The 27,976-nt window shown below is 45.7% G+C and overlaps 1 protein-coding gene across 1 annotated transcript in view; it reads right to left on the bottom strand.

Annotated features, from left to right (window-relative positions):
• The window catches only part of kif26ba (kinesin family member 26Ba), a 316,541-nt gene that overhangs the window by 45,286 nt on the left and 243,279 nt on the right, over positions 1-27,976 (bottom strand). Inside the window, exons 6-10 of the mRNA XM_041182843.1 lie at positions 17,000-17,206; positions 16,585-16,678; positions 13,802-14,064; positions 8,902-9,085; positions 7,738-7,897 (exon numbers count right to left, since the gene is read on the bottom strand). Of these exons, the coding sequence (XP_041038777.1) occupies positions 7,738-7,897; positions 8,902-9,085; positions 13,802-14,064; positions 16,585-16,678; positions 17,000-17,206 (908 nt within the window). The remainder of the gene's footprint in view (positions 1-7,737; positions 7,898-8,901; positions 9,086-13,801; positions 14,065-16,584; positions 16,679-16,999; positions 17,207-27,976) is intronic.

The raw sequence follows: 27,976 nt of genomic DNA on the forward strand, positions 1-27,976 counted from the left end.
AACATTTATGTCAGGCATGTAGCCCAAGGGGGTCCTACACACTTTCCAGCCCCTCAGTGTACTATGGCTGAACCCAGGTTCCCCTAAGCGCTTCTCTGCTTTATATATTCCTACCTTGTGGGCCTCAGCGAGCATAGCAACCTGACTTTGGCTGATTCTTCACCACCTCTCCTTTTGTTCAGAGTTACTATGGTGGGGGTAGGGGGTCATTCCACCCTTTATTGTAGGCAGGTGTGATAAGTACAGAGTTGCAGAAACAGCGTTGCAATCAAACGGTTTCACTAATGTGCCCTCCCTTGGATAAAGTCAGGAGGGGAAGGAATGAAAACCTGCTCACAATGAACTCAGGCTGCAAGCGGGAATGAAAGCCAGGTGGTGAAAAGACGCAATGTAGGCATGTGCAGCTCCTAATGAAATAAAGATTACTGTTACAAAGCCCTACATCTGGTTGCTAGGAGTAAGTAATCCCGAGCAGGAGAGCCCCCAAAGCTTTAAACAGGTACCAAGGCATCGTTAGCATCCATCTCAGTGGGCATAGAAGACTTGAGCACAACACCTCGCTGACACCTCATCACCACAACTCTAGTCATGCAGCTCTCCCTCAGCTCTGCGCTGAAGTGTCAGCCCACCATCCCTGCCATTGGTCTCAAACCCATGATCTTCAGACTCAGAGGCAAAAACAACCCAAACTGCCTCCAAATCCCTGTTGTAATACTACTTTCACCCCACATAGTAACAGTGAGGCCTACTTAATGGGCCTCAGCTTCACAGAGTGGCCAAATCTGCATTTAATAATGTTAACTGGATAATGAAACAATCCAAGTACAGATTACTTCAAGTGCTGTTAAATGTCTGGTAAAGAACCATATATATATATATATATATATATGCCGTCATTCTCTTTAAGTATTATGAAAATGACAAAGCTTCCTGTGGCATACTCCTGTTCTGACCCACATTCCCCATAGCTCTCAAGTGAGGCCGTTTTGAATTACAGGCTCAGGTAGACCAAATAAAAAAATAGGAAACTGTATCTTTCTTATTTGATATCTGAAACCTTGGTCCACTTGTGTCCGGCCTAGTAATTCACTAGCAAAGGCAGCAGTAACCGACAGCAACCCTGGCCATCTGCTGGCACATAAAAGCCTTCCCTTTCATTTCCGAGCAGTTTCAACTGATTCACTTTACATGGCAATGAAACATTACAGTGCAGTCGCCACGATCCTTTGTTCTGGAATTAGCAGCTCTTGGAAATCCCTTAGCCGTGTGATTGCCAGTTCCTCTGGGAGTGCTCCCTATAATTAAGGTCACTTAGAACTGATCACCGTGTTCCCCAGGAGATACTCTATTGATGGGAATCCCAACGCAATCACCAGCTCAACACCTTAATATCTCACCCTGCCAATCCAACGGGAACCATCACTGCAACTTGATAAGGTCACCAATTCCTTCAAGATTGCCCAGGAGTTTCCAGGAATTAAAATATTAATCTCCAGGACACTTTTGTAAGCAACTAAAGAAGAAAAATCATAGTAGTGTCTTAAAGTTAGCTTTTTCTTCCTCCAGCTTCTTCCAATGCTTTTATCAGGCATAAAAATGTTGGAGAGTTGGGGAAAAAGGTTGTTTGACTAACAGTCAAGAACTGTCCAATCAGTTAAAGAATAAATGTTTGCTTTCCAATAGGCCATGGCGAGACAGGCCTCTGTGACAATGGAAGCTTCAGGCAGCCAATGAGGGCGAGGTGGACGTGGGTGATTGAAGTGGGAGGTCACTTAACAAATCTCCAGGGTGACATCCAACTGGAATTAGCAACCCTAGTGCCTTTGAGGCAGAGGTTTGCAGGTTCAAACCCCATGTCAAGGAGTTGAGTCTATAATCTAGACTGACACTCCAGCACAGTACCGAGGGAATGTTGCACTGCTGGAGGTGCTGTCTTTCGGATAAGTCATTAAACCGAGGCCCCCATATACCCTGTCAGGCAAACATCAAATGATTCCATAACACCATTCGGTGAAGAACCGGGTAGTTCTCCCCGGTGTTCTGGCCAATATTTATCCCTCAACCAACACCTAAAAGGTTATCTAATCATCATCACATTGCTGTTTGTGGGAACTTGCTGTGCGCAAGTTGGCTGCCGTGTTTCCTATGCTACAACAGTGACTACAATTCAGAGATACTTCATTGGCTGGAAAGCACTTTGTGGTCTCCTGCGGCTGTGAAATGTGATGTCAGGCAGACTCGAGGGAGAGCGGAGGGAGGGATCAGTGTAAAAGGCAGATGGCAGTCTTCCCAAGGAGGCAGTCCATAGAGTGCCCAAACAGGAGGGGGCAACACCCAACAGCACGCCACAGGCATGCCTGCCCGGGTATACATGACGGCTTGCCCTCATGGCACATAATCCCCTCACCCCCCCAACCCACCCCGCGTACAATACAAACGACAGCGGGCTAAGGGTCTTAAGTGACAAAATACTGCAGATGCTGGAAATCCAGAACTAAAACAGAAAATTGTTAGAATTACTCAGCAGGTCTGGCAGCATTTGTGTAGAGAGAAGTAGAGTTAACGTTTCAGGCCTGGGGAAAGTTAGAAATGTCAGAGGTGTCTGCAAGTGTGACCCTGGAGCTTCTGGTCATCTCACATTTCAGAAGGAAAAACTAGTAAAACTTGACAATGACTGGCACTGGTCCCAACTGGACTTCCATTTTAAGGTAAACAAGACCAGTTTGGACCAGTACCAGTCACTACTTATTGGTTTTTCCTTAACCTGCTCTCACTCTGACCTTTCTGTCCTTGGCCTGCTGCAGTGTTCCAGTGAAGCTCGAGGAACAGCCCCTTATCTTTCGACTTGGCTCTCTACAGCATCCTGGACTCAACATTGAGTTCAACAACTTTAGATCGCAAACTCTGCCCCCATTTTGTTTCATTTTTCTTTCTGCGTTTGTTTTTTTTTTCTCCCATTGCTCTCTTATTTCCTTCCAGGCACCAGCTATTCAGGATCCTGCCATTCACACCTCTTCTAGGCACATTTTTTGTTTCTTTACTTGTCTGGTTACTACTCCCTCTGGCCTTGCGCCATGAGCTCTTCTGTCATTTAATCTCTCCTGCCCTCTACCAAACACAGACCTTCTCTTTTCTCTTCTTCTCACCCTACCCACCTTCACTTGCTCAAAACATATCTTCCTAACTTCCCCCAGTTCAGACAAAAAGTCATGGACCTAAAACATTGTCTCTGCTCCTCTCTCCACAAATGCTGCCAGACCTGCTGAGTATTTCCAGCATTTTCTGTTTTTACATCACACCTCCAACTTGTTCTAAGAGGCTTCCCACTGAAGGAGGCCATTCGGCCCATTGTGTCTGCACCGGCTCTCCAAATGAGCATTGTGACCCAGTCCCATTGCCCTGCCTTTTCCCTGTATCCCTGCAGTTTGTTTCTATTCAAATAATCATCTAATGCCCTTTTGAATAACTCGATTGAACCTGCCTCCACCACACTTCCAGGCAGTGCAATCCAGACCCGAACCGCTTGCTGTGTGAAAAAGCTTTTTCTCACGCCACATTTCATTTGCTATCAAGGTCATTCTAAGACAGAGGAGGCCTTGTCAATTAATCAGTTGACATCGAACTAGCCTTTGTAAGTCAATTAGAAGGAACTTGGTGCACAATACCTCCAAATTTTGTGTAAAGAGTTTTCACTCATCCTGTGTATGAACTAAAGTTTGTTAAAAAAGGAGAATGTCAGCTAGAGTTTGGTGGAGGTCACTGCAAGGAACATTGCTCTCAGATCTGGGAATATTTACACGCATTTTCCCTCAGGAGTCTGGAAGTCTGATCACCGCACTGTCAGAAGGATGTCAGAGGGTCCATGAGAGGGTGCAGCGGAGAGTTACCAGGGATGGGGGGTTTTAGCTACGGGGTTGGGTTGGAGAAGCTGAGGTTGTTCTCCTTGGGTCAAAGGAGGTTGCGGGGTGATCCGATAGAGGTGTAGAAGATTATGACAGGTTTGGAAAGGTAGACACAGATAAGCTGTTCCCATTAGCAAATGGTACAAGGATGAAGGGACACGGATTTTATGGTTTGGTGGGGACGAGTTGCTGGGGAGATGTGAGAAAGAACTTTTTTACGCAGTGCACGGTAATAACCTGGAACTCGCTGATCACGAGGGCAGTGGAAGTGTGGAAGATTAATGATATCAAAACAAATTCGATGGGCACTTGAGAGAAACAGACTTGCAAGGCTGCGGTGATAGAGTGGGGGAATGGGTCTGATTGGATTGCTCTACAGGGCCAGCATGGACTCGATGGGCTGAATAGCTTCCTTCTGTGCTGTCATGACTCTATGACTCAAAGAATCTCAGATTAGCAAGGGCTCCGTGAACGTTTGAAAATGTCGGCATTGATCCCATATTCCATAGTCCACAGACAGGCGACATGTAGGAATGAGCATTTAGCTTCATACCAAGAGAGAATGTTTATAAGACCAGGTTATTCAGGTTGTAATATTAATTAATAGGAGTGCTTTTAAAATTCTAGCGGCAGGTTGCCAGGAATATTCCCTGCCTTGTGTTTTTGCAAATGTGAGCCACTTGTAGAAGATTCTAGACTGTCTAGATTTGTTACACGCATACCTATGGGCGGAGGGGGTTGGTGTTTTGTTTAAGCTTAAAGCTATCTCCTTCTTCAGGCAGAGCCTGAATAAACCCGGGCGGAGGAACGATACAAATTTTACCCTTTTACAAAAAAAAGATTAAATGAGGGTAATTTTGGGGTTCCAGCCTTACCCAATCAGATATGGAAGGCTGTAGTGGAGCCAGCTAAGGGAGAAAGCACCAGTCCTGGGCACTGATTGGAATATGGACAAATGATGGATAAAGTGCCAAGTGCTTTTGACTTTAAATGGACACTGGGACATATAAACCTAATTATGTGCCCCATGGGAATGTAGACTATAGAAACTGGAGTATATTAATCAACCTTGTACAAAGCATGGGGACAGGAACAGTGTGTAACCATGGAGCTGAGGGTAATCAGTGCAGGGGGATTCTATTCTGATGTGTGAACTATGAGGACAACTGACTTTATGGCCCACAATGTGGGACGCCCCAATCTGTCAGGTTGGGTTTGCTGAACCTAAATTTGTACCGGACACTGTGAATGGAATCTTCGAATTTGAGCCGGTTTGTTTAGCTGAATATTAATTACCAAGCAAAGGAGATTGAGCCTTCAAATTTCCTCTTCATTTCCATCAATTGAATTGAGTGGTTGAGGCCAGATGAATTTCTTTAAAGCCAAAGTGAAATTTTGACAAATCTTGACTGGAAGCTCTTGGCTAGATCAAACAGGGGCTAAATTTTCCACCTACTCATCGTCCCCATCTATAGCTCTATCTGTTGTACAAACGGAAATTTGCTTTACAGGCCACCCAGGCAATGCTGGTTGCAGGGAGGTGGGGGGTAAATATTGGCCAGGACACCAGCTCCCTTGTGTTTCTTCAAAGTCGTACCATCCACACAAGTAGCATGATGGGGATCAGGTTTGATGTCTCATCCAGAAAACGGCACCCAGGACAGGGCAGGGCAGTGTTTCCCCCGGTCCTGCAAAGTAGGGCCAGCCTGGACTTTTGTGCTGAAGCCCTGGAGTGGGACTTGAACCGGGAACCTCGTGACTCAGTGACGGGATTGCTACCAAGTGAGCCATGGCTGACCACATTGACTGTTTCAAATAAACGGGCATTCTGGTGGCTGCCAAATATAGGTGCCTGGCCTTCTTAATGTTAACTAGGGGCCGAACAAAAGAAGCAGGAGCAGATTGGCCATTCGGCCCTTCGATCATGGCTGATTTTCTGCCTCAAATCCACTTTCTTTGACCACTCCCCATATTCCTTGATTCGCTAAGAGACCAAGAATCTGTCTATCACAACAACAGGGCATCCAAACCCTCAATTCCAGGTTCATAACCCTATGAATGAAGAAAATTCTCCTCATCTCAGTCCTAAATGATCCCTTCTCCTGAGACTGTGAGACCTGCTGAAGGGGCCCAGTGTAAAGTTAGTTGCCACTGAGTTGACCAATTCTTGGGCCTGCTCTGCTTCTCTGGGCCTGCCAGCAAAACATTCGTTTTGAGGTAAGTTTAAACCTTTCTTCCGAGCCAGAAGGACATACATACATACCAACATATAAATTAGGAGCAGGAGTAGGCTGCTCGGCCCCTCGAGCCTGCTCTGTCATTCAATAAGGTCCTGGCTGATCTGATTGTAACCTCCCGCCTACCCCCGATAACCTTTCACCCTCTTGTTTATCAAGAATCTATCTACCTCTGCTTTAAAAATATTCAAAGGCTCTGCTTCTGCTGTCTTCTGAAGAAGAAAGTTCCAAAGACTCGCCATGTCAAGATCCCTCAGGATCTTAAAAGGTTTCAATCAAGTCACCTCTTACTCTTGTAAATTCCAGTAGTTACAAGGAGCAGGAGGGCTTTCCCCACCTCTCTCCCCTTGCCACCCAGACTCTAAGGTCTTCACAATTGGTCTCCCCAGTTGCCTGCTCCACACCCACCCTGGGTGGTACTTTCGACACATGGTGCTTAATGCAGATTGGCTAGAGGCCCAAGGCCTAATTTTGGGCTTTTCTCAAGGCTGAGCTTGGAAGACAGCCCAGATGAACTTCTACTGTATGTTCTGTACCGAGTTTTGTGACCTTGCCTTGGGGCAGTGGGGAAGCAGGTGGGAGGGAGAGGGGTGGTGGCCACAATTGACCTTGGTGTCCTTGGACCGGAGGAGCCAGAGAATTGGTCCGTTCTCTCACACATTACTACTGTCCGGTAATCTGCGGTAGGAAACACATGATGGTGGGTGCACAAGGACATGAGGCAGGCGGCAATGTGATGGATTCTGTAGCTGAATTGCTGCCAACAACTGATTTTCCAGATGTGCAGCAGCCTTTGTGCAAGGCCCCAGGCTGACCTGGAGACTTTTGGATCTCCATCTCAAGGAGAGACAAGGAATCATAATTGGTACGAAACTGGAGTGAAGTCTTTGACATGCTGCATCATTAACCATTGTTTGTGGGTGAATCATTTACTGGTACTTGGGTCACTGCATCCAATGTGTTTGTTTCTAAAGGAACCCAAAGGATAATTAGAGGGAGTCATTTGTTAAGGTTGTTGATGCATTCCTTCTTCCAGCTACAGTAATAAGACAAGTGGACAGTGTTTATTTTCAAATGCAGCCTATGTTGATGGGAAGATGCTGTAATTGTCAATCTTTATACTTTACAGGCTGTAGGAAACACTCCACTCAAATCCCACACTCTGAGCTCTAAAAGATAATATTATTTCACTCAGATGTGTCTAGTGTATCTCCACTTGGAGCTCTCTTGAGAAACATAAATATGGATAAGCACACACATCGATATATGTAAATACACAAACACACACACACATACACACAGACAAACACACATATACAGACATCTATACACACACAGATATGCATGCAGACACAAATGCACAGGCACACACACAGACACGCATACATATAGGCACACTTGGACACATGCATATATGCACGAACACATAAACACACATATATTGATGCATGTACACAGACACACATGAAGCACACACACACACATACACATGCACTGGCACATACACACACTGACACACATGCAAAGACACAAACCTGTACAAGGATACATGGTGACACAGATGCCCTCACAGTCAATGACGGGAGAAGAATGCTTACTTGTAGGGAATGTGCTTGGTGCCATTGACCAGAGCCAGGATGACATTTCCCAGTGCAGACAGGGATAGGCAGAGTCCAGAGCCCCCCTCACGACTTTTGCTCAGCACTTTTACACAGCTGCCCAGGTCAATGAGGTGTAAGCGGCTGCGACCTCCTGACACTGCCGACAGAAGCAGATAAAAGATCAGATCAGTCAGTTATTCTATGACCATTAAAACCCGGCTGAAAGAATGGCTCCTGTTTAAGCCCCTCGACTGCTGATCAGACATTTATTGACTGCAGCACCCAGTTGCCAGCCTGCAGTCTCTAAGAGGCAAACATAGTAAATTAACACCACCTATCTCGAAGAAAAGTATATATCCTTTCCTTTATAGGGTTCTTTTCAAACTAGCCAGCACTGTTTGTGCAATACTGCTTTCAAGATTCAAACAATCACCAGCAAGAATCTTCTACTGGTTCATCCTGCATAACTCTGCTGAAGCTTGAAGTGGTGCTGGCAATATTAATAATGTGTACACTGAAGTAAACTCTTCTATCCCCTATCTGAATGATCATAACCGGAAACAGGAGGAGCTTGGTGAAAACGTCACATTGAACTAGTCAGTGGCATCGCATAGTGCGATCCCACAGGTTTTTAATCTGTTTCAATAAGCGTGTCGGCAACATCCTTGTTCCTGGAACTTCCTCCCTAACAGCACTGTGGGTATACCTACACCACATGGACTGCAGCGGTTCAAGAAGGCAGCTCACCACCACCTTCTCATCAGCGAGGGCAATTAGGGATGGGCAATATGTGCTGGCCTAGCCAGCGACGCCCATATCCCAAGGAGCTGAACAGGCTGTTAGCTGGAGCCAAGCAGGTTCCCAGCTCCCTCTCCCTCACTTTGAAAATTGGAGAGAGTCACAGAGGCAGCAGGACATGCCATCCGGCAGCGCTATCTTCAAAGCACATCCGTTCCTGTTCCGGTCTCCGTGGACAACTGAAAATCCCGGCCATGGTCTCCAGCTGTCGGGGTCCGGATGGAGAGCGTGTACAGGGGTGGAGTGGGAGGTGGTGGGGGGGCAGGGCAGGGGGCCCAACGTTTTGGTGCACCACCATTGCCACAGTCGGACTTAATCGAGGGCTGTAGCCCCACAAGACGGCGCAACAGGAAGCGAGCTTACTTCCCCCCTTGCCGCTCTTCTCCATGCGGTACTGGTAGATGTGCAGAGTGAATAGCATGTGGGAGTTCCGCTGATCCTCCTCATCACACTCAGGCCTGCTGCTCCGGCGTGAGGCAATGGCGGCGTCCAAGAAGAAGGCAGCTTTCTCTGCCGTAGGCGCACGGAGCTCACTCTGGTTCTGGAGCTGCCAAGACAAAAAAAAAGACACACACACACACACACACACACACACACACAAACACACGCACACACACACACACACACACACACAAACACGCACACAAACACGCACACACACACAAACACGCACACACACACAAACACACGCACACACACAAACACATGCGCATGCACAAACACACACACAAACACAAACACACACACACACAAACACAAACACGCACACACACACACGCACAAACACGCGCACACACACAAACACATGCGCACACACAAACACACACACACACAAACACAAACGCACACACACACAAACACACACACACACAAACACACACGCACACACAAACACACACACAAACACACACACACACAAACACACACACACAAACACACACACAAACACACACACACAAACACACACACACACACAAACACAAACACACACACAAACACACACACACACACATAAACACACACACAAACACACACACACAAACACACACACACACAAACACACGCACACACACAAACACACGCGCACACACAAACACACGCGCACACACAAACACACACACAAACACACACACAAACACACACACACACAAACACACACACACACAAACACACACACACACAAACACACGCGCACACACAAACACACGCGCACACACACACACAAACACACACACACACACAAACACACACACACACATAAACACACAAACACGCACACACACAAACACGCACACACACACACACAAACACACGCACACACACAAACACATGCGCACGCACAAACACACACACAAACACAAACACACACACACACAAACACAAACACGCACACACACACAAACACGCACACACACACACGCACAAACACGCGCACACACACAAACACATGCGCACACACCAACACACACACACACACAAACACAAACGCACCCACACACATAAACACACACACAAACACACACACACAAACACACACACACACAAACACACGCACACACACAAACACACGCGCACACACAAACACACGCGCACACACAAACACACACAAACACACACACACAAACACACACGCAAACACACACACACACAAACACACACACACACAAACACACGCGCACACACAAACACGCGCACACACACACACAAACACACACACACACACACAAACACACACACACACACATAAACACACAAACACGCACACACACAAACACGCACACACACACACACAAACACACGCACACACACAAACACATGCGCACGCACAAACACACACACAAACACAAACACACACACACACACACAAACACAAACACGCACACACACACAAACACGCACACACACACGCACAAACACGCGCACACACACAAACACATGCGCACACACCAACACACACATACACACAAACACAAACGCACACACACACACACAAACACACGCACACACACACACAAACACACGCACACACACAAACACACGCGCACACACAAACACACGCGCACACACAAACACACACACAAACACACACACAAACACACACACACAAACACACACACAAACACACACACACACAAACACACACACAAACACACACACACAAACACACACACACACACAAACACACGCGCACACACAAACACACGCACAAACACACACACACACAAACACACACACACATACACACACACAAACACACATACACACACACAAACACACACACACATAAACACACAAACACACACACACATAAACACACAAACACACACACACATAAACACACACAAACACACACACATAAACACACACAAACACACACACATACAAACACATGCACAAACAAACACAAACGCACACACACACAGTGGCAGGACAGAAAGACAGATTAAACTACTGGTGGCAACAACAACAAGTTGCATTTATAGAGCATCTTTAACAGTTTACATCATCCCAACGCGCTTTGCAGGCAGGCTGACCAACTCCCGCTGTATGATTGAAGGGACGCTTACGAACTGGTAAAACTGCCTAAAGCTGGAACATTGCAAATGTGGGACAAACCACGTGCTGGCCTCAAAACAACCCAGGACACGGGGACACAGCTCAGCTGGTGCAATTACGGGATAATCCCGTGGAATCTGGCACAGCTGGTGACCCTGTTCACAGGAGCAACTGCTAAACAAAATGTGACACCCAACCATTACAAGGTCGTAGAGCAGGTGACCTTGTAACTCGTTCATAACCCCCATGCATGTTCCATACCCCCTCATATCTCCTGCGCTCCCGCCATAACCCCCATGCATCTTCATAACCCCCATGTAGCCTCTGCAAGCCTTTTATTAACCCTGGGAAGTCTTTGAAATGCTCATGAAACTGTCAAAATAAACAATCATCCATTCAAACTCCACTTGGAAAAATTATGCTCCTCTTATGAGTTCATACATCTGTCAAAATAAACAGATCACAGGAGCAACTGCTAAACAAAATGTGACACCCAATGATTACAAGGTCATAGGGCAGGTGACTAAACGCTTGGTTAAAAAGGTAGGTTTTAAGAAACATCTTAAAGGAGGAATTGAGGTTTAGGGAGCAAATTACAGTGCTAAGTGCCCAGGCAGCTGAAGACATGGGGACCATTGGTGGACAGATTAAAATCGGGGATGCTCAAGAGGGCAGAACTGGAGGTGTGCTGAGATCGCAGAGGGTTGTAGGGCTGGAAGAGGTTAGGTGGAGTGAGGCCATGGAGGGATGTGGAATCAAGGATGAGAATTTTAAAATCGTGATACTCCTGGGCATTCCCGCTTGTCACTATTTTGATCAGCCCAGGGAAGGTGGCCAGACGTGACCTGCATGCACTCAAAGTGAAGTAGGGTTCAGCCTTTTAAGTGCCTGCCTCAATTTTGACTTTCCCTGAGTTGGAGATCTTCAGTGAGTTGGATGAGTTCCTGAAGCCTGCATCGGGTCAGTCAGTTCATGAACCTTGGGGGAAGCCTTTAGTGGAGTGGGGGGCTTTTTGACAGGTATATTTAAAAGGTGTTGCCAACTTCAATGTCATCATTAGATGCTGTATGATAAAGTAAATATGTTTTTAATGCAGTGATTGATCATTGGGCTTTTTCCTTTAAAGGCAAGTGACCTTTAAATTGACCAACATTGTATATGTTTTCAGATGCATTAGAGCACTTTCTCCAGTGAATAAAGTGCTCTTCTGCATTCAACAGTATTGAGAATCAAATGTTAATGTGTTATCTGGACTCTTTGATTTTTACATTGATTTGAAGTCTAGGTATCTGTTGAGCCTTTGGAAAAAAAACTGAACAGGTGGCTAGTTATCTGTTCAGCCAACTTCAATGGCTCTATTGCATTCAGCTCTGGACCATTTGCTGACACAGCTGACCAATGGAATCTAATTATGAATACTTGACTGAGTTCCAAAACCTACAGATGGATCAGCTTAACAGGGGTTGCTGGCACAGCTGTGAAGGGAACAGTGAGCTTTGTTTGACTGACAGTTTTACAACCATTTATTAGAACTTTATTTCTTTGAAGAGGTTTTTGAATGGCTGCTTGTTTATTTGACAGATGTATGAGCACTTAAGAGGAGCATAATTTTTCCAAGTGGAGTTTGACAGTTTCATGAGCATTTCAAAGACTTCCCAGGGTTAATAAAAGGCTACATGGGGGTTATGAAGATGCACAGGGGTTATGGAAGGAGCACAGGAGATATAAGGGGGTATAGAATATGCATGGGGGTTATGAACGAATCGTGGAGGATGTTTGGGGGGTATGGAGAGGTCATGAGAGGGTGAGTGGGAGGAAGTGAGAGCTAGGGATCATTACAATCATGAATTGAACCGGGCTGATGTCCCAGTAAGCAGAAGTGGGCCTTCTAAGTGGTCGGTCTTAGCACCCCCCGCGTCTATTCCCATGTTGGCTTTTGGGAGTGACAGCTTCGACTCCAGCCTGACCCAAGCGGTAAAAAAAAAATCTGCATGCAGGTTTATAACGGAGGCGGGAACGCAGCGTTGGGGAATGGCCCGACTCGCGATTCCCAACTCTAACATGAAAATCCAGGGAGTAGCTGAGGTGAATAGCATAGGTGCATCCAAGGGGAATCTAGATAAGCACACAAGGGGGGAAAGAAATAGAATGATTTGCTGATGGGGGTGTGAAGAAGCATGGGAGGAGGCTTTGCGGAACATAAACACCTGCATCAATTTGCTGGGTTGAATGGCCAGTTTCTGTACCGTAAATTTTATGTCATGCCCTCCATTGCTTAATGCACCGTCCAATGAGGAATTGGGTCATGCGGGCCAGGAAAGATGTGCTCTGGTCCATGCTCAATGTGTGAGGAATTAGCCAGGGTGACAATAAGGAAGTGACAATAAATCCTAAGTGTTCCCAGCCAGCCTGGGTGCTAGGGGGCGGAGGAGATCAGTCTTACTCTTGCTTTGTATCTAGTGTCCATGTGGACATGCCTTGAGACCTCAGCTGCAATAATCATCCAAGACACCTTGACAACATTTCCTGTCAAGGCCCCCGCATGAAGGACAGGCACTTGGAGGCCACTCAAGTCCCCATTTTCAGAAGAAAAAAATGTTTTTGTTGAAAAAAAAGACAATAATAGAGATTTGGGGTATCTGAACAAGCTTAGGGACAAGCTCCAGTGATCAAGCTCGCAGTTTTGCTAAGTATAAGAGTATATTACCTGCATGCCGCAGATTGGGTCCTCGCAGAGGTAGACTCCAGGGGACTGGCCGTCCTGCAGGCTGCCTGTTGCTACCTCGGACAGCAGATCCTTCAGGTTTTCCTCCTTCCCCCATACTTCCACTGCCGAGACCCTGACTGAAAACCGGGCTCCTGTCTTTTCTTTCCTCTCGTTAATCAGTTTGAAAAGCCATGAGATGGCACAAGGGATGATCCCAAGATTCTGCATGGAGTCGTCTTTCCCAATCATGGTATACGACTTTCCTGTCACATCACACCAAATGAAAACACCCCTGAGTTCAATTTACAACATGGAACAGGATGACAGTTTCTAAATCAGATTTGGAGTCTGTACCGACCACACCCTGACGCAGCGTCTTAAAGGTGAAAGACTTATATGGGGAAGCGGTACCTCAGCCCTGACACAAACTTGCCTTTCAAATGACTCTTATTGACTCTGTTTCTCTCTCCACAGATGCTGCCAGACCTGTTGAGTTTTTCCAGGACTTTCTGTTTTTATTTCAGATTTCCCTTTGCGTTTATTTCAAATGATTGACTTTTGTGCTGTGCTTCTGGCCGACAGAGGTTCAAGCACTTGGAGGCCACCAGGCCTAAGTGCACACAATCCATGACTAGCGGCACTCCATCATTACATTTTGAGTCTCCTTTAGGAAAGACGGTGGTGCAGTGGTAATTCATTTGATTAATCATCCAGAGACCCAGGCTAATGCTCTTGGGACATTGGTTCAAATCCCACCCATGGCAACTGATAGAATTTAAATTTAATTAATAATCTGGAATTGACTGTGAAACTATCACCCTACCTATATGTGACTCCAGACCCACAGCAATGCGGTTGACTCTTAACTGCCTGCTGAAAGTGGCCCAGCAAGCCATCAAGAGCAGTTAGGGATGAGCAACAAATACTGGCCCTGCCAGCAATGCCCGCATCCCATGACAGAATTTTTAAAAATTGGCCTTGGCGGCAGCCTCAACTCCAAACACAGTAAATGATGCTTAGGCCCCTGTCAGGACAGGAAGGATGTGAAATGGGGAATTGGCCTTCGACAATGGGTTTGCTGCTCAAGAACAAGCTTCACACAATTCAGTTGTTTGGTAGTGCAGAACTTGAGTGTTACTGAAAAAAGAGACATGTTGAAGATTTTTGTCTTGCACTCTTCGCAAGAATAACAATATAAAGGGAAAACAACAATTTACACTCTATGTGAAGGGAGTGCTGATTGGTTGGTGAATGGACTCTGAGCTGGTAGAGGCGTTACCACTTGCCAGAGTCCACAGGAAATGACCTAGCAAGCCATTCAGTTCTCAAGGGCAATTAGGGATGGGCAATAAATGCTGGCCTAGCCAACGATTTACCACAGTGATTTGTGCTAAAGAATTCCACAGATGCACTACCCTCTGAATGAAGAAATTCCTCCTCTTCTCTGTTTTAAATGGGCCCCCCTTACTCTGAGATTCTGCTCTCTGATCCTAGCCTTTCCCACAAGGGGAAATAACCTCTCAGCATCTAACCTGTCAAGTCTCCTAAGAATCTTGTATGTTTCAATAAGGTCGTGTCTCATTCTTCTAAACTCCAATGAGTACAGGCTCAACCTACTCAACCTCTCCTCATAAGAAAATCCCTCCATCCCTGGGATCAACCTAGTGAACCTTCTTTGGACTGCCTCCAATGCCAGTGTATCTTTCCTTAGACAAAGGGACCAAAACTGTTCACAGTATTCTAGGTGTGATCTACCTAGTGCCTTGTACAGTTTCAGCAAGACTTCCCTATTTTTATACTTCATTTCCTTTGAAATAAAGGCCAACATTTCATTTGCCTTCCCTATTACCTGTTGAAATTGTACGTTAGCTTTTTGTGATTCATGCATGAAGACGCTCCAAATCCCTCTGTGCCACAGCTTTCTGCAGTCTTTCTCCATTTAAACAATATTCAGTTCCTCTATTCCTGCCAAAGTGTATAACCTCACATTTCCCCACATTATATTCCATCTTCCACGTTTCTGCCCTCTCCCTTAACCTGTCTATATCCCTCTGTAGACTCTTTGTGTCATCCTCACTTCTTGCCTTCCCACCTATTTTTGTGTCATCTGCAAACCTGGCGATAGTACATTCACTCCCCTCATCTAAGCCTAAGACGAAAATGGATTGCTTTGAAATGTCAGGAATCTGGGCCGGGATTTCCCAGCTAAAAATCCACTGACTTTCGGTGGGACTCTTAGATCCCAGCGGGGGGAGGGGGGACACAGGGCTGGAAAATCCCAACCCTGGTTTTAATCCTTCAAATTCATGTTCTCAGCTGGGGTGGGTGGGGTAGTTTCGGTTTTCATCTCAGTGGGAGTAATGTTGCTGCCAGGCAGGGTTACTAACTGTGATTAAATATGTTCCTGGAGGTTTCATCACATGACTTGCTCCAGCCATTAGTCAGCCAACACATCCATCCTTGTGGCACCTTTTCTTCCTACGCCAACTGGAAAGCAAAAAGACTCGCCACCTCATTGGATGATGCTTGACTGTCAGCCGAGCAGCCATTTTTACCCCCTCTATAAAACGTTTTTCTACCTGGTAAAGGGGAACGTTCAAAGAAAATGACAAAAAAAAACAATCTTTTTTATTGTCCCGATTATTTTTCTCCAGGGTTGCACATAGCAGTGTCCAGGAGATTGACCTTCAATCCTGGAGGGTTGACAACCCCACTGATAAGCTTAAACCTCCCCAGGTTGCTGGAAGGTCTGTCAACCGACTGTATCGAAAGCTCGTACTCACCTAGCTTGGTGTGCCCGAAACAGAACACGCAGCCATCTGCGCCATTCACCACGGACTGGATGACTTCCGCGACTGTTCCTGCACATACTTCAGCCTGTTGTGAATAAGCAGAGGAGTTATGTAGAGCGTACAGCACAAATACAAGCCATTTGGCACCATAGGTCTATGCTGGCGTTTATGCTTCACATGAGTCTCCTCCCATTCTACTTCATCTAATCCCATCAACATTTCTGTCTTCCTCTTGTACTTTACTAGATCCCCCTTGAAGGCGTCTAAGCCAGCTTTATGATTAGTAACACAAATTTAATGTACAATTCCTGCATCAGCGATCCACTTAGGTATCCTGGTTAGGTTAAAGCACTGTGGATCCAAGCTACAAGACGCATGACAGCAACTCGGTTACACTGCCACTGACCTGCGAAGAGTCCTGCGGGAAGACAGCATCAAAAGCAAACATCTTTGGTGGCACCAGGCCCCCTCTCTTCTGCGAGGAATTCTGGAGTCCGTTCACCGGTGGGTCGTACAGCGTGATCTGCTTTTTGCGAGGGTCGACTTTGAAGAAGCAGCTGGATTCAGACGTGTCCCCAACCGAGGCTGAGCAGATTCGCAGCATGACCTTCACCTATTGGGGTGGGAAACCAGGAAGCAGAACACCTCTGTAAGTTTTGAAGGAGGAGTAGGCTTTACTTTTCCAATACAACTTATTCAACAGCACGGTGGGCGTTCCTACACCACAGGGACTGCAGCCGTTCAAGAAAGCATCTCACCACCACCTTCTCAAGGGCAATTAGGGATGGGCAATAAATGCTGGGCTTTGACAGCAAAGCCCACATCCCATGAATGAATAAAAAAAAATTACACCACATTCATTCTTCAGGATCTGTCGCTGCATTCAATCTCCCAGCAACCTTCCAAATTTACCACATCATAGTGAGGGTTGTCAACCCATGTAGAATCTTCAGGATATTAAATTCTAGGGGAATGTCTGTGAACAACATCCAAGGAGAAAAATCATGAGGGCAGTAGGAAAAACATTTGTTTCATTTTCTTTGATCAGTTCTGTTCATAAGGTACAAAAATATTGGAGAGTTGAGAGAGAGAGGTTTGTGACTGACAGTCAAGAATTATCCAATCAGGAAATGAGTCATCTGTGGGCTTTCCAATTGGCCAAGGGAGATCATGTGATTAAGCCTCCAGGTATAACTTCCAGAGTTGGGAACTCTAATTACGTTCAGCCTGATTGGGCTAATTTTTTTACCCTTGACATTATTTTACAGCAAATCTTAAACCTTAACTGCAAACCACTTCATTTGTGTATCCATCTGCACATGATTAGAAAGCAGTGAGAGAGGGAGAAAAAGTGGGAGAGAGAATTTTGCCACTAATCAATAACAGCAATTTGCATCTATATAGCGCCTTTAATGTGGTCAAACGTTCCAAGGTGCTTCACAGGAGTGTTATCAAACAACATCTGACACCGAGTTACATAAGGAGATATCAAGGTTTCCCTAACAGCACTGTGAGTGTACTGACACCACATGGACAGCAGTGGTTCAAGAAAACAGCTCACCACCACCTTCTCAAGGGCAATAAGCAATAGGCAACATACGCTGGCATAGCCAGTGATGCCCACATCCCATGAACAGATAAAAATAATGAAGGCAGGACTTGGTCAAAGAAGTTGGTTTTAAGGTTTGTCCTAAAGGAGGGAGGGAGGTAGACAGATTAGGAGCTTTAGGAAGGAATTCCAGGGGTTAAAGCCCAGCCAGCTGAGGACATGCCCACCAATGATGGAGCATTTAACATCGGCAATTTGCAAGAGGCCAGAATTGGAGGAGTGCAGGGATCTCAGACGGATTTCATATAGAGTCATATAGGATAGAACAGGAGGCCACCTGACCCATCGAGCCCATACCGGCTCTCCAATGGAGCAGTCCAGTCAATCCCATTCCCCTGCTCTAATCCTGTCTCCCTGCAGGTTCATTTCCCTCAAGTGCCCATCCTATTTCCTTTTGAAATCATTGATCATCTTCACTTCCACCAGCCTGGTGGGCAGCGAGTTCCAAGTCATTACCACTCACTGCGTAAAAAATTCCTCTTCACATCTCCCCCCCACCCCGGCATCTCCTGCCCAAAACCTGAAATCTCCTAGCTGTTGTACCATGAGCTAATAGGAACAGTTTTCCCTTGTCTATCATATCCAAACCTGTTAAAATCTTGTGCACCTCTGTCAGCTCTCCCCTTAATCTCCTTTGATCCAGGAGACCAATCCCAGCTCCTCCAACCTAACCTCGTAGAAAATCCCTCATCCCTGGAACCATTCTGATAAACCTCTTCCACTCCCTCTCAAGGACCCTTACATCCTTCCTAAAGAGTGGTGAGCAGAACCAGACAAGCATAACCTTCCTCGTTTGTTACTTAATGGGCGGAATTTTCCGGCCCTGTTGGGACAGGGATGGGCCAGAAAATGTGGCGAGCATTCATTTCGGTGGGACCAGAGGATCCTGCCGGCAGAAGGGGCTGGAAAATTGCGGACAATCTCTCTCTTTATAAAGCCCAAGATCCCAACATGCTTTGCTAACCACACTCTCAATATGTCCTGCCGACTTCAAAGATCAATGTACAGGCACCTCTGGACCCCTCTTTCCCTGCACACTCTTTAGCAAGTCTGTACTGGGCATCAAGAAGAGTGCTGAGTCTGGTCCCTGATGTTATAGCGGAGCAGGTCTTATGGTGTCCCTGCCTCTGAGCCAGAAGCTCCAGGTTTGAGTCCCACTCCAGGGCTTGATGGCCAAAGAAGGTGCATTCATAACATAGCAGGAAATCCTTTCAATATGCCTACGGCAGGCGGTAAGAGCAGGAGAATTTCCTGGTGCGGAGTGGCAACCCTCAAGCTATTGGCTCTGGCGACAGACCAGTGACCTGTTCCAGGAAAAAACTAGCCATGGAAATGGACATAAGCGTGGGCTTTGTCTCTCTCATCTGTCATTAGACTTGGGAAAGCCTCTAAGATATGGGGGATATTTTAATGGACAACTAGTTCTTATGTATGGGGAGGTGCTGTCTGAAAGGGCAGTGGAAGCAGGTTCAATAGCAACTTTCAAAAGGGAGTTGGATAAAAAAACTAAAATAAACATTTGCAGAATGATGGGAAAAAAGTAGGGGAGTGGGAATAATCGGATAGCTCTTTCAAAGTGCTGGCATGGGTGGGGTGGATCCTTCTGTGCTGTATGATCCTATGATTTGAGTGCCAGTTGTTCTCAGTCTTATGTATTGGAGTTCCTGGTGATTTAATGGGGGCTCTTCACTTCCTGTTGATGTCAACTCCAAGTTGGGGACGAATACAAAAAAATGTTGGAAAAACTCAGCAGGTCTGACGGTATCTGTGCAGAGAGCAACAGAGTCAACGTTTCGAAGTCTCAAAACTCCAAAAAAAACACCCACTGCAGTACATCATTGACCATAAAATGCCTTGGGATGTCCTGCAGTCCTTTCTTTCGGAAGGCTGTCAGTCAGTGCTATCAGGAGAAGGACAAATGGAGAGAGTCGGGAAGGGCTCAAATCAACAGAGAAGAAATGTCTGTGAGAAACGTTACTGTGAAATGCTATCAAACGAAAGGCTGGAGAACCAGGGAACTCTTTTAAAAGCCCTGACATTTAATATTTCATGGTCACAGCTCACTGATTGAGCCAAGAAATGAAGGGAGTAGATTAAAAATTTTCTCTTCATGCCTCGCTTCCGACTGCCCTTTTCCTTTCTTTCAAACATTATATTTCTGTAATTAAATAGCTTAAAAGAATCCAGATATAGTTAAAATGGCCATTCATGCCCACCGCCAGAAGCAGTACTTCTAGCCATGTACAACAGTACCAACTTATATCTCTTCCTATTAAGTATAAAGGACTCCTGTTTTTAACTCTGGTTCGAGGGCTTTGGCCATCTCTCTTCGATTATAAGTCATTAGTGTGTCTGCAAAGCCTACAATTTAGGAAAATTCTTACATGACATTTAAACCCAAGTACTTGCACATGCTTTCTTTAGAAGTGGGGAGGCTTTGAGGTGTCTTAATTGAATCTAGGGCAATTTGCCCAGATCAAAGTTGATCCAGGCAAATTATTCACCATGGAACACCACGCGGGTACCAAGTTAAATGTTTAGGATGTTGGAAGTGAAATGAAAAGAGTCACAGAATTGGACGGCAAGGTACCAGAAGTGAAGGATATAAATAGGTCGAAGGAACAGTTGTATGTATTTTCGGAAAGGGACGGGTTTGGTAATAGTGTATGAAAGTGTCTCGGCATAGCAGAGCTCTGTGAAAAATAGAACGGCTTTGTTGAGGCCCAACAACCATTTCCTGTTCCTAAAAATTCTGATGTTCCCATACGCTGCCAAATTTCCATTCACTTTTGACAGAAAAGTTCAAGGAAGTGACTGGTTTGCTGCATCTCTCTGGGTTCCCTCGCCCACTTAATAACCTCTGTGTACAGTTAGGCAAATAATTAGACTTCCACAACAATTAATCATTTGCCAGAAACCACAGCTTAGAATTTGCTGTTTGCGCTATTAGCCTGTGAGCACTTAATGTTCCTGATGTATGATATTCTTAAGGTAATGTAACCGTATGATATACTTAACATAATGGAACAATATACCTAATGTAGCTGTATGAAATACTTAATGTAATGTAACTATATCATATAATTAATGTGGCTGTATGACATACTTTGGTACATTTTTTAAAATTTGAATCTTCCCCTTCTTTATTCCACCATTGGCAGCTCAACCTTCAGCGTTCCTACCATCGGGAATTCCTTTCCTGAACATCTCCACAGCAAGACTAACACATGCTCAACTGCAGGCAGCCATTATTGAATTAACTTTAATTACACCTCCCCAACAGTGGGGGCAGCAGAGAGTGAAATGTAACAAAATGCTCAGGTATTACAATACACTACACTTCCTCCCCACTTCAAAAATACAACTTAAACAATTAGAATGTAACGTGTATATAAGTTCTCAGAATACAATAAGATTAAACTAACATCAACGATACCTGAAAATTTAATAGGTTGGGTTCCATATTTGTTGAAGGTTTGGGGACCGGAAAGGTCAGCCAGTGACCCAGAGAGTTGGGGACTGGGAGGATCTGAGACTGGGAGGGTCGGAGACTGGGTGGATTGGGGATTAGAAGGATCGGCCAGCGGCCAGGAGAGTTGGGGACCAGGAGGATTGGGGACTGGGAGGGTCGGAAACTGGGTGGATTGGGGATTAGGAGGGTCGGCCAGCAACCAGGAAGGTCTGAGGCTGGGAGGGTTGGTGAGAGGTATGGTCGGCCAGCAAGAGGGAGGGTTGGCCAGCGAGAGGGAGGGTCGGCCAGCGAGAGGGAGGGTCGGCCAGCGAGAGGGAGGGTCGACCAGCGAGAGGGAGGGTCGGCCAGCAAGAGGGAGGGTTGGGCAGTGACCGGGAAGGTTGGCCAGTGACCGGCATAGTTGGGGACTCAGGGGGTTTGGGGGCCAGGTAGGGTGAGGGACTACAATCCACCTCCTTGAAAACCTTGTGAAAGTCCATCTCTTTAGCCAAGTTGTTGGTATCCCTTCTATCCTCACCCTTTCTGGTACAGTGTCAATTTGATCCATCTATAAAGTGACAACCTGCTTAAACCAGCTGACAGATGAATATCGGACAAATGGCTAAGGGTATTTTTCATTCATATCTCTAAACAGTTAATTGTAAGTTTATCAGTAAGAATTGGATGTTGCACAATTTGTGTCAGGTTTATTATCTGTAATCTCCATAGGAATTCCTAGGAGCAGGTAGGGACCATTAAACCTGAAAGAAAATATAAGACTTGTATTTATATAGCGCCTTTCATGACCTCAGGTTGTCCCAAAGCACTTTACAGCCAATGAAGTACATTTGGGGCAGAATCTTTCACTCCCAGGCAGACAGATTTGCAGGCAGTGTGGCCCATAAGATGCCATTGGTGTGTTTGCTGACACGTATGCTCTACCCCTGTCCCTTGGTAATTTCACTAGTGGCAGGAGAGGCGTCAAGTGATGTGGCCAATTAACAGTCACTTAAGGGCTACTTACCCCTTCCACCACTGCTCAGGCTTCAGGCAGGAAAGGCTGGGGGGTGGGGGGGCGTTGGGGGGGTGGGGGGGGGTTGCCTCCTTTAGGGACCCGCTTTTCTGATCATAGCCCTCCCCAAGCTCCAGATAGCCTTGTATTTTCCCTCTCCCACTGCCCTGTGCATCCTGATCCCTGATTCCCCTCGACCTGCCTGATGTGGGCTAACAGCCTGGCCCTGGCCCAACCTTACCTTGCACCCGGCTCCAGCAATGACCATTGCTAGGGATTGGCTGCAGTCCCAGCAGCGGCCAGTGCTCCTGGTGGTGCCACTGGGACCAGGGAGCTGCTGGCCCTCCGACTGAGCCGCAGCTCCCGGAAGCTGGACGGAGGATTGGTTGCGGATCTCTAGCCTCAAGATCATTAGTGTCCCAATGGGAAAGCTAATTCACCTTGGGGGCCACAGGACTAGGCGGATTGGAATATGTGTGTGTGTCCACATCTGCCCAAGGCACCTGCTCACTGGATGTAAAATCCAGCCCTTGAAGAATTGGAGGAAGAGATGGAGACAGGCACAGTGGGTTAGCTACAGAGTTATAAGGAACACAGGCGAAGAGGACTGTCATCTGATTGTCAACCACAGTGAGTGAGAAAGAAGCAGCATTCTGAGGGTGAACGTTTCAACATACAGTAGATAAAAGATAGTGCATCTGCTTGTATGTTTCCACACCTTTTGCCCCACCATTGGCAGCCGTGCCTTTCACTGCCTTGGTCCCACTCCCTGGAAATCACACCTCAAACCTTTTTGCTTCGCTTTCTCCTTTAATCCCATGTACCTGACCCCTACCTTAAATCCCACCTCATCCCTTCTGATACCTTCATCATTGGATTCAAATCTGTTTTTGCCTCTGTGAGATGCCTTTTTTTAAATTTGTTAAAGGATGTGGGCTACACTGGCAAGGGCAGGCATTCATTGCCTATCCCTAATTACCCTTGAGAAGGTGATCATCAGGCACCTTCTTGAATGGCTGCACGTACACTCACAGTGCATTAGGGAGGGAATTCCAATGAATGCATTGCTCGTAATCTTCCAAAATTCTTTAGACTCTGGAAGGATCCCATTGGATTGGAAGAGCTCAAATGTAATGCTTCTATTCAAGAAAGAAGGGAGACAAAAAGCAGGAAATTATAGGCCGGTTAGCCTAACATCTGTCATTGGGAAAATTCTGGAACCCATTGTTAAGGAAGTAGTAACAGGGCATTTAGAAAATCATAATACAATCAGGTAGAGTCAACATGGTTTTATGAAAGAGAAATCGTGTTTGACAAATTTATTAGTGTTCTTTGAGGATGTTAACAAGGCTGGGTAAAGGGGAACCAGTAGATGTAATGTATTGGGATTTCCAAAAGACACTCAATAAGGTGCCACATAATATGTTACTACACAAGATAAAAGCTCATGTTATTGGGGGAATTCTCTACCCTACAGAGCAGTGGAGGCTAGGTCATTGAAGATATTCAAGGCTGAATTAGACAGATTTTTGATTGACAAGGGAGTCAGGGGTTTTGTGAGACAGGTGGGAAAGTGAAGCTGAGGCCATGACCACATCGCCCAAGATCTTACGAAATGGTGAGGGACCAAATGGCTTACTCCCACTCTTATTTCTTATGTTTTTGACCTAGCAATAGTGAAAGAACGGCGATATATTTCCAAATCAGGATAGTATGTGACTTGGGCGGGAGATTGCAGGTAGTAATGTTCCTATGTATGTGCTGCCCTTGAATGTTCTCATCCAGGCTGGTGGGGAGTATTCCATCGCACTCTTGACTTGTGCCTTGTAGGTGGTAGACAGGCTTTGGAGAGTCAGGTGGTGATTTAAGTTGTCACTATTTGTTTGTACAATTAAGGTGAAGATAAGGTGAGAGGCCAGTATTTACTTACTAGAAGTACAGAACTGAATATTTCAGTGAACAATGGGTGGTCTGATTAGAATTACTTCGTCAGAAATATACCCTCAGCAGATTGTCACTTTGGTGAAACATACATAATATTTTTTCTTTATTCCTTCCTGGGATGTGGGCTTTGCTGGCAAGGCCAGCATTTTGTTGCCCATCCCTAATTGCCCTCAAACTGAGTGGCTTGCTAGGCCATTTCACGGGGCTGTTAAGAGTCAACCTCTTTGTTCTAGGTCTGGAGTCACATGTAGGCCAGACCAGGTAAGGGTGTCAGATTTTCTTCACTAAAGGGCATTAGTGAATCTGATGGGTTTTTACGGCAATTGGTGATAGTTGACATGGGTCACCATTGCTGAGGCTAGCTTTCAACTCCAGGTTTCTTGAATTTAAATTTCACCCACCTATGATGGGTTTTGAACCCACGTTCTTCTTGATTTCTTGTCCAGTGATATTACCACTACACGACCATCTCACCGTGACAGCCAAGGAGCTGCCACACAGAACAGGCCGTTTGCTCTGAAAAGCCTTTATTTGAAGTTATTGTTTGACAGCAAAACCAGCTCTAATTCACACTTCAGAACCACAAAGCGTCTGCCACAGAAAACATCGGAACAAGCCTTTAATTGGTGACCACACATTAGGAAGTTGAGTTGCTGTCGCACAGCCACTCTATTAACTCTTTCGCAACTATGTTAGCAAAACTGTCCACTGCCCCAATGCTTCACCCAAGAAAACACAGGCCATGCACTTCAGGCCAATGGAAGAGGATACAAGCAGGATAACATCAGACATGGCACAGTTCTGATTATGAGTCAATTCTCCCTCAGCCATAACAGCACTGTGGGCGTACCTATACCACATGGACTGCAGTGGTTCAAAGAGGCAGCTCACCACCACCTTTTCAAGGGCAATTAGGGATGGGCAATAAATGCTGGCCCAGCCAGCAAAGCCCACATCCTGTGAATGAATATTTTTTAAAAATCCATGCACTATAACGTATGTTGTGTGTGGGAGCCAGTGTCGTCTGTAGGAGCCCATGTTGGGAAAAAGTTGTTAACAATTCTCAACATAGTGACTGATCCCAGAATTTCCTGACATCTGGTGAACACTCAGTGGCTACAGCCATCCCTTCAAACCTAATTCTCTTAGTAACTAACCTGAATGATAGGCCAGAAACAAAGAACACATGCAGTGTTTCCTTTTCCTGGTTGGCATGTTTTCAATGATTGCTTTATTTGCTGCTCTTCCGAACTTGTTCGAAAGAATGTACAACTTACAGTGGTCTAACTTTCACAACCAAGCTAAACATGTGCACTGTAAATTATACATCAAGTCTAAAGTGACTCCAGAAGTGCTAACAGCTCCTTGGCCACGGGAGGCTTTGCAAACGAGCCCTCCCCAAGGCAGAATTTTTGCCCTCATATGGGGGACAAGTATGGAGGTCAAAGGGTAGCCAATTAAGGTAGGGAGGTAGGGACCCTACTTATGAATTAGGAGCAGGGGTAGGCCATTTGGCCCCTCGAGTCTGCTTCGTCATTTGATAAGATCATAGTTGATTTGATTGTGGCCTCAACTCCACTTTCCTGTCAACCCCTATAACTTTTGACTTCCCTGTTAATCAAGAATCTATCTAACTCAGCCTTAAAACATTCAACAACCCTGCCTCCACTGCTCTCTGGGGAAGAGAATTCCACATACTAACAACCTTAAGAGAGAAGAAAAATCTCCTCATCCCCAGGCTAATTAACAGAGGCTGACCTTGAAAATGTGTCCAATTGGAGATACCAATGTGGCAAATGTCACCTAGTGTAGCGACACCGGACAGGAGGCCAGTTTATTGAATCATCCATCCGGCAGAGTGGTCAATTTTCGCTGTGATTTGGATACCAGCTTCCTAAGTCAGAGCTGGTTTCGAGACAAAAAGCAGAGAGAGTGGGAGGAAAGATTGATTATTCTGTGTAGGAGAAGGTGGGAAGTGGTGTTCCGCAAGGATCAGCGCTGGGATTGCCGCTGCGCACAATCTACATTAACGATTTGGACTCCGAAATCAAAAATAAATTTGCAGATGACATCAAAATGCAGGGGGTAGTCGATACTGAGGAGGACTGCAATGAGTTACAGGAGGGCATTAATAAGCTTGCAGAATGGGCAAATAACAGGCAAATGAAGCTCAACAGAGGTCAATGTGAGGTAGCACATATTGGTGAGAAGAGTAAGGAGGCCACTTATTACTTGGAAGGTGGAGGCACAAAGGGTTATCAGAGTAAAATACATCAACCACTAAAAGTTGCAGGATCGATTAGCAAGGCCATAAAGAAAAGCAGACCAAACACTAGACTATATTTCTAGAGGGACAGAATTCAGAAGTAGGGAACTTATGTTGAACCCACATTGAACCTTGTTTAGACCACACTGAGTTTGTGCAGCTCTGGTCATCATATTGCAAAAAGGAAATAGAAACACTGGATAGGATGCAGGGAAGATTTACAAGGATTACAGTAGAAACACATGGATTTTTATCCGGAAAGGATTGATCAGCTGAGGGATGACCTGATAGAGATCTTTAGAATTATGAAAGATTTTGATAGCGTGGATACAGAATGTTTCCACTTGCAGGAAAGAGCACAACTAGAGGCCATCAGTATAAGATAGTCACCAAGAAATCCAATAGGGAATTCAGTAGAAACCTCCTTACCCAAAGAGTGATGAGAATGTGGCACTCACTACCACAGGGAAACAAACAGGATAAATATGTTTACGGGGAAGATAGGCAAGCACATGAGGGAGAAGGGAATAGAGAATTAAGATGATAGATTTGCATCAGGAAAGATGGGAGGAGGCTCAAATGGAGCATAAATGTCAGCCTACACTGGTTGGGCTGAATGGCCTGTCTCTGTGCTGTATATTCTCGGTCACCTGTTACGCCAGGGTTGCGCGCTCTGCAGTGTATGTTAGAAGTTGGGTAATTCAATAAATGCCAAACCTAAACTCTAAAGTTTCAACTATCAAAATCAGTCACTTTTCCAAGTAACTAAATATTAAATAGGTTGTGGGAACAGAGAAAGTCTGAAGTGATTCCCAGTCAATGCGCTATGTTTCCCTGGAGCCTGGCTGGATCATCAGACTATAAGACCATAAGACATAGGAGCAGAAATTAGGCCATTCGGCCCATCGAGTCTGCTCCGCCATTCAATCATGGCTGATAAGTTTCTCAACCCCATTCTCCTGCCTCCTCCCTGTAACCTTTGATCCCCTTACCAATCAAGAACCTATCTATCATTGGGCTATCCTTGACTTATTTGATATTCCCCCAACTCTTCTCTTATGAATTGAAGAACACTGTGACAGCAAAGTTTTGATTGGTTAC

The sequence above is a fragment of the Carcharodon carcharias genome, chromosome 2 (genome assembly GCF_017639515.1).
Source record: "Carcharodon carcharias isolate sCarCar2 chromosome 2, sCarCar2.pri, whole genome shotgun sequence".
Taxonomy (NCBI): domain Eukaryota; kingdom Metazoa; phylum Chordata; class Chondrichthyes; order Lamniformes; family Lamnidae; genus Carcharodon; species Carcharodon carcharias.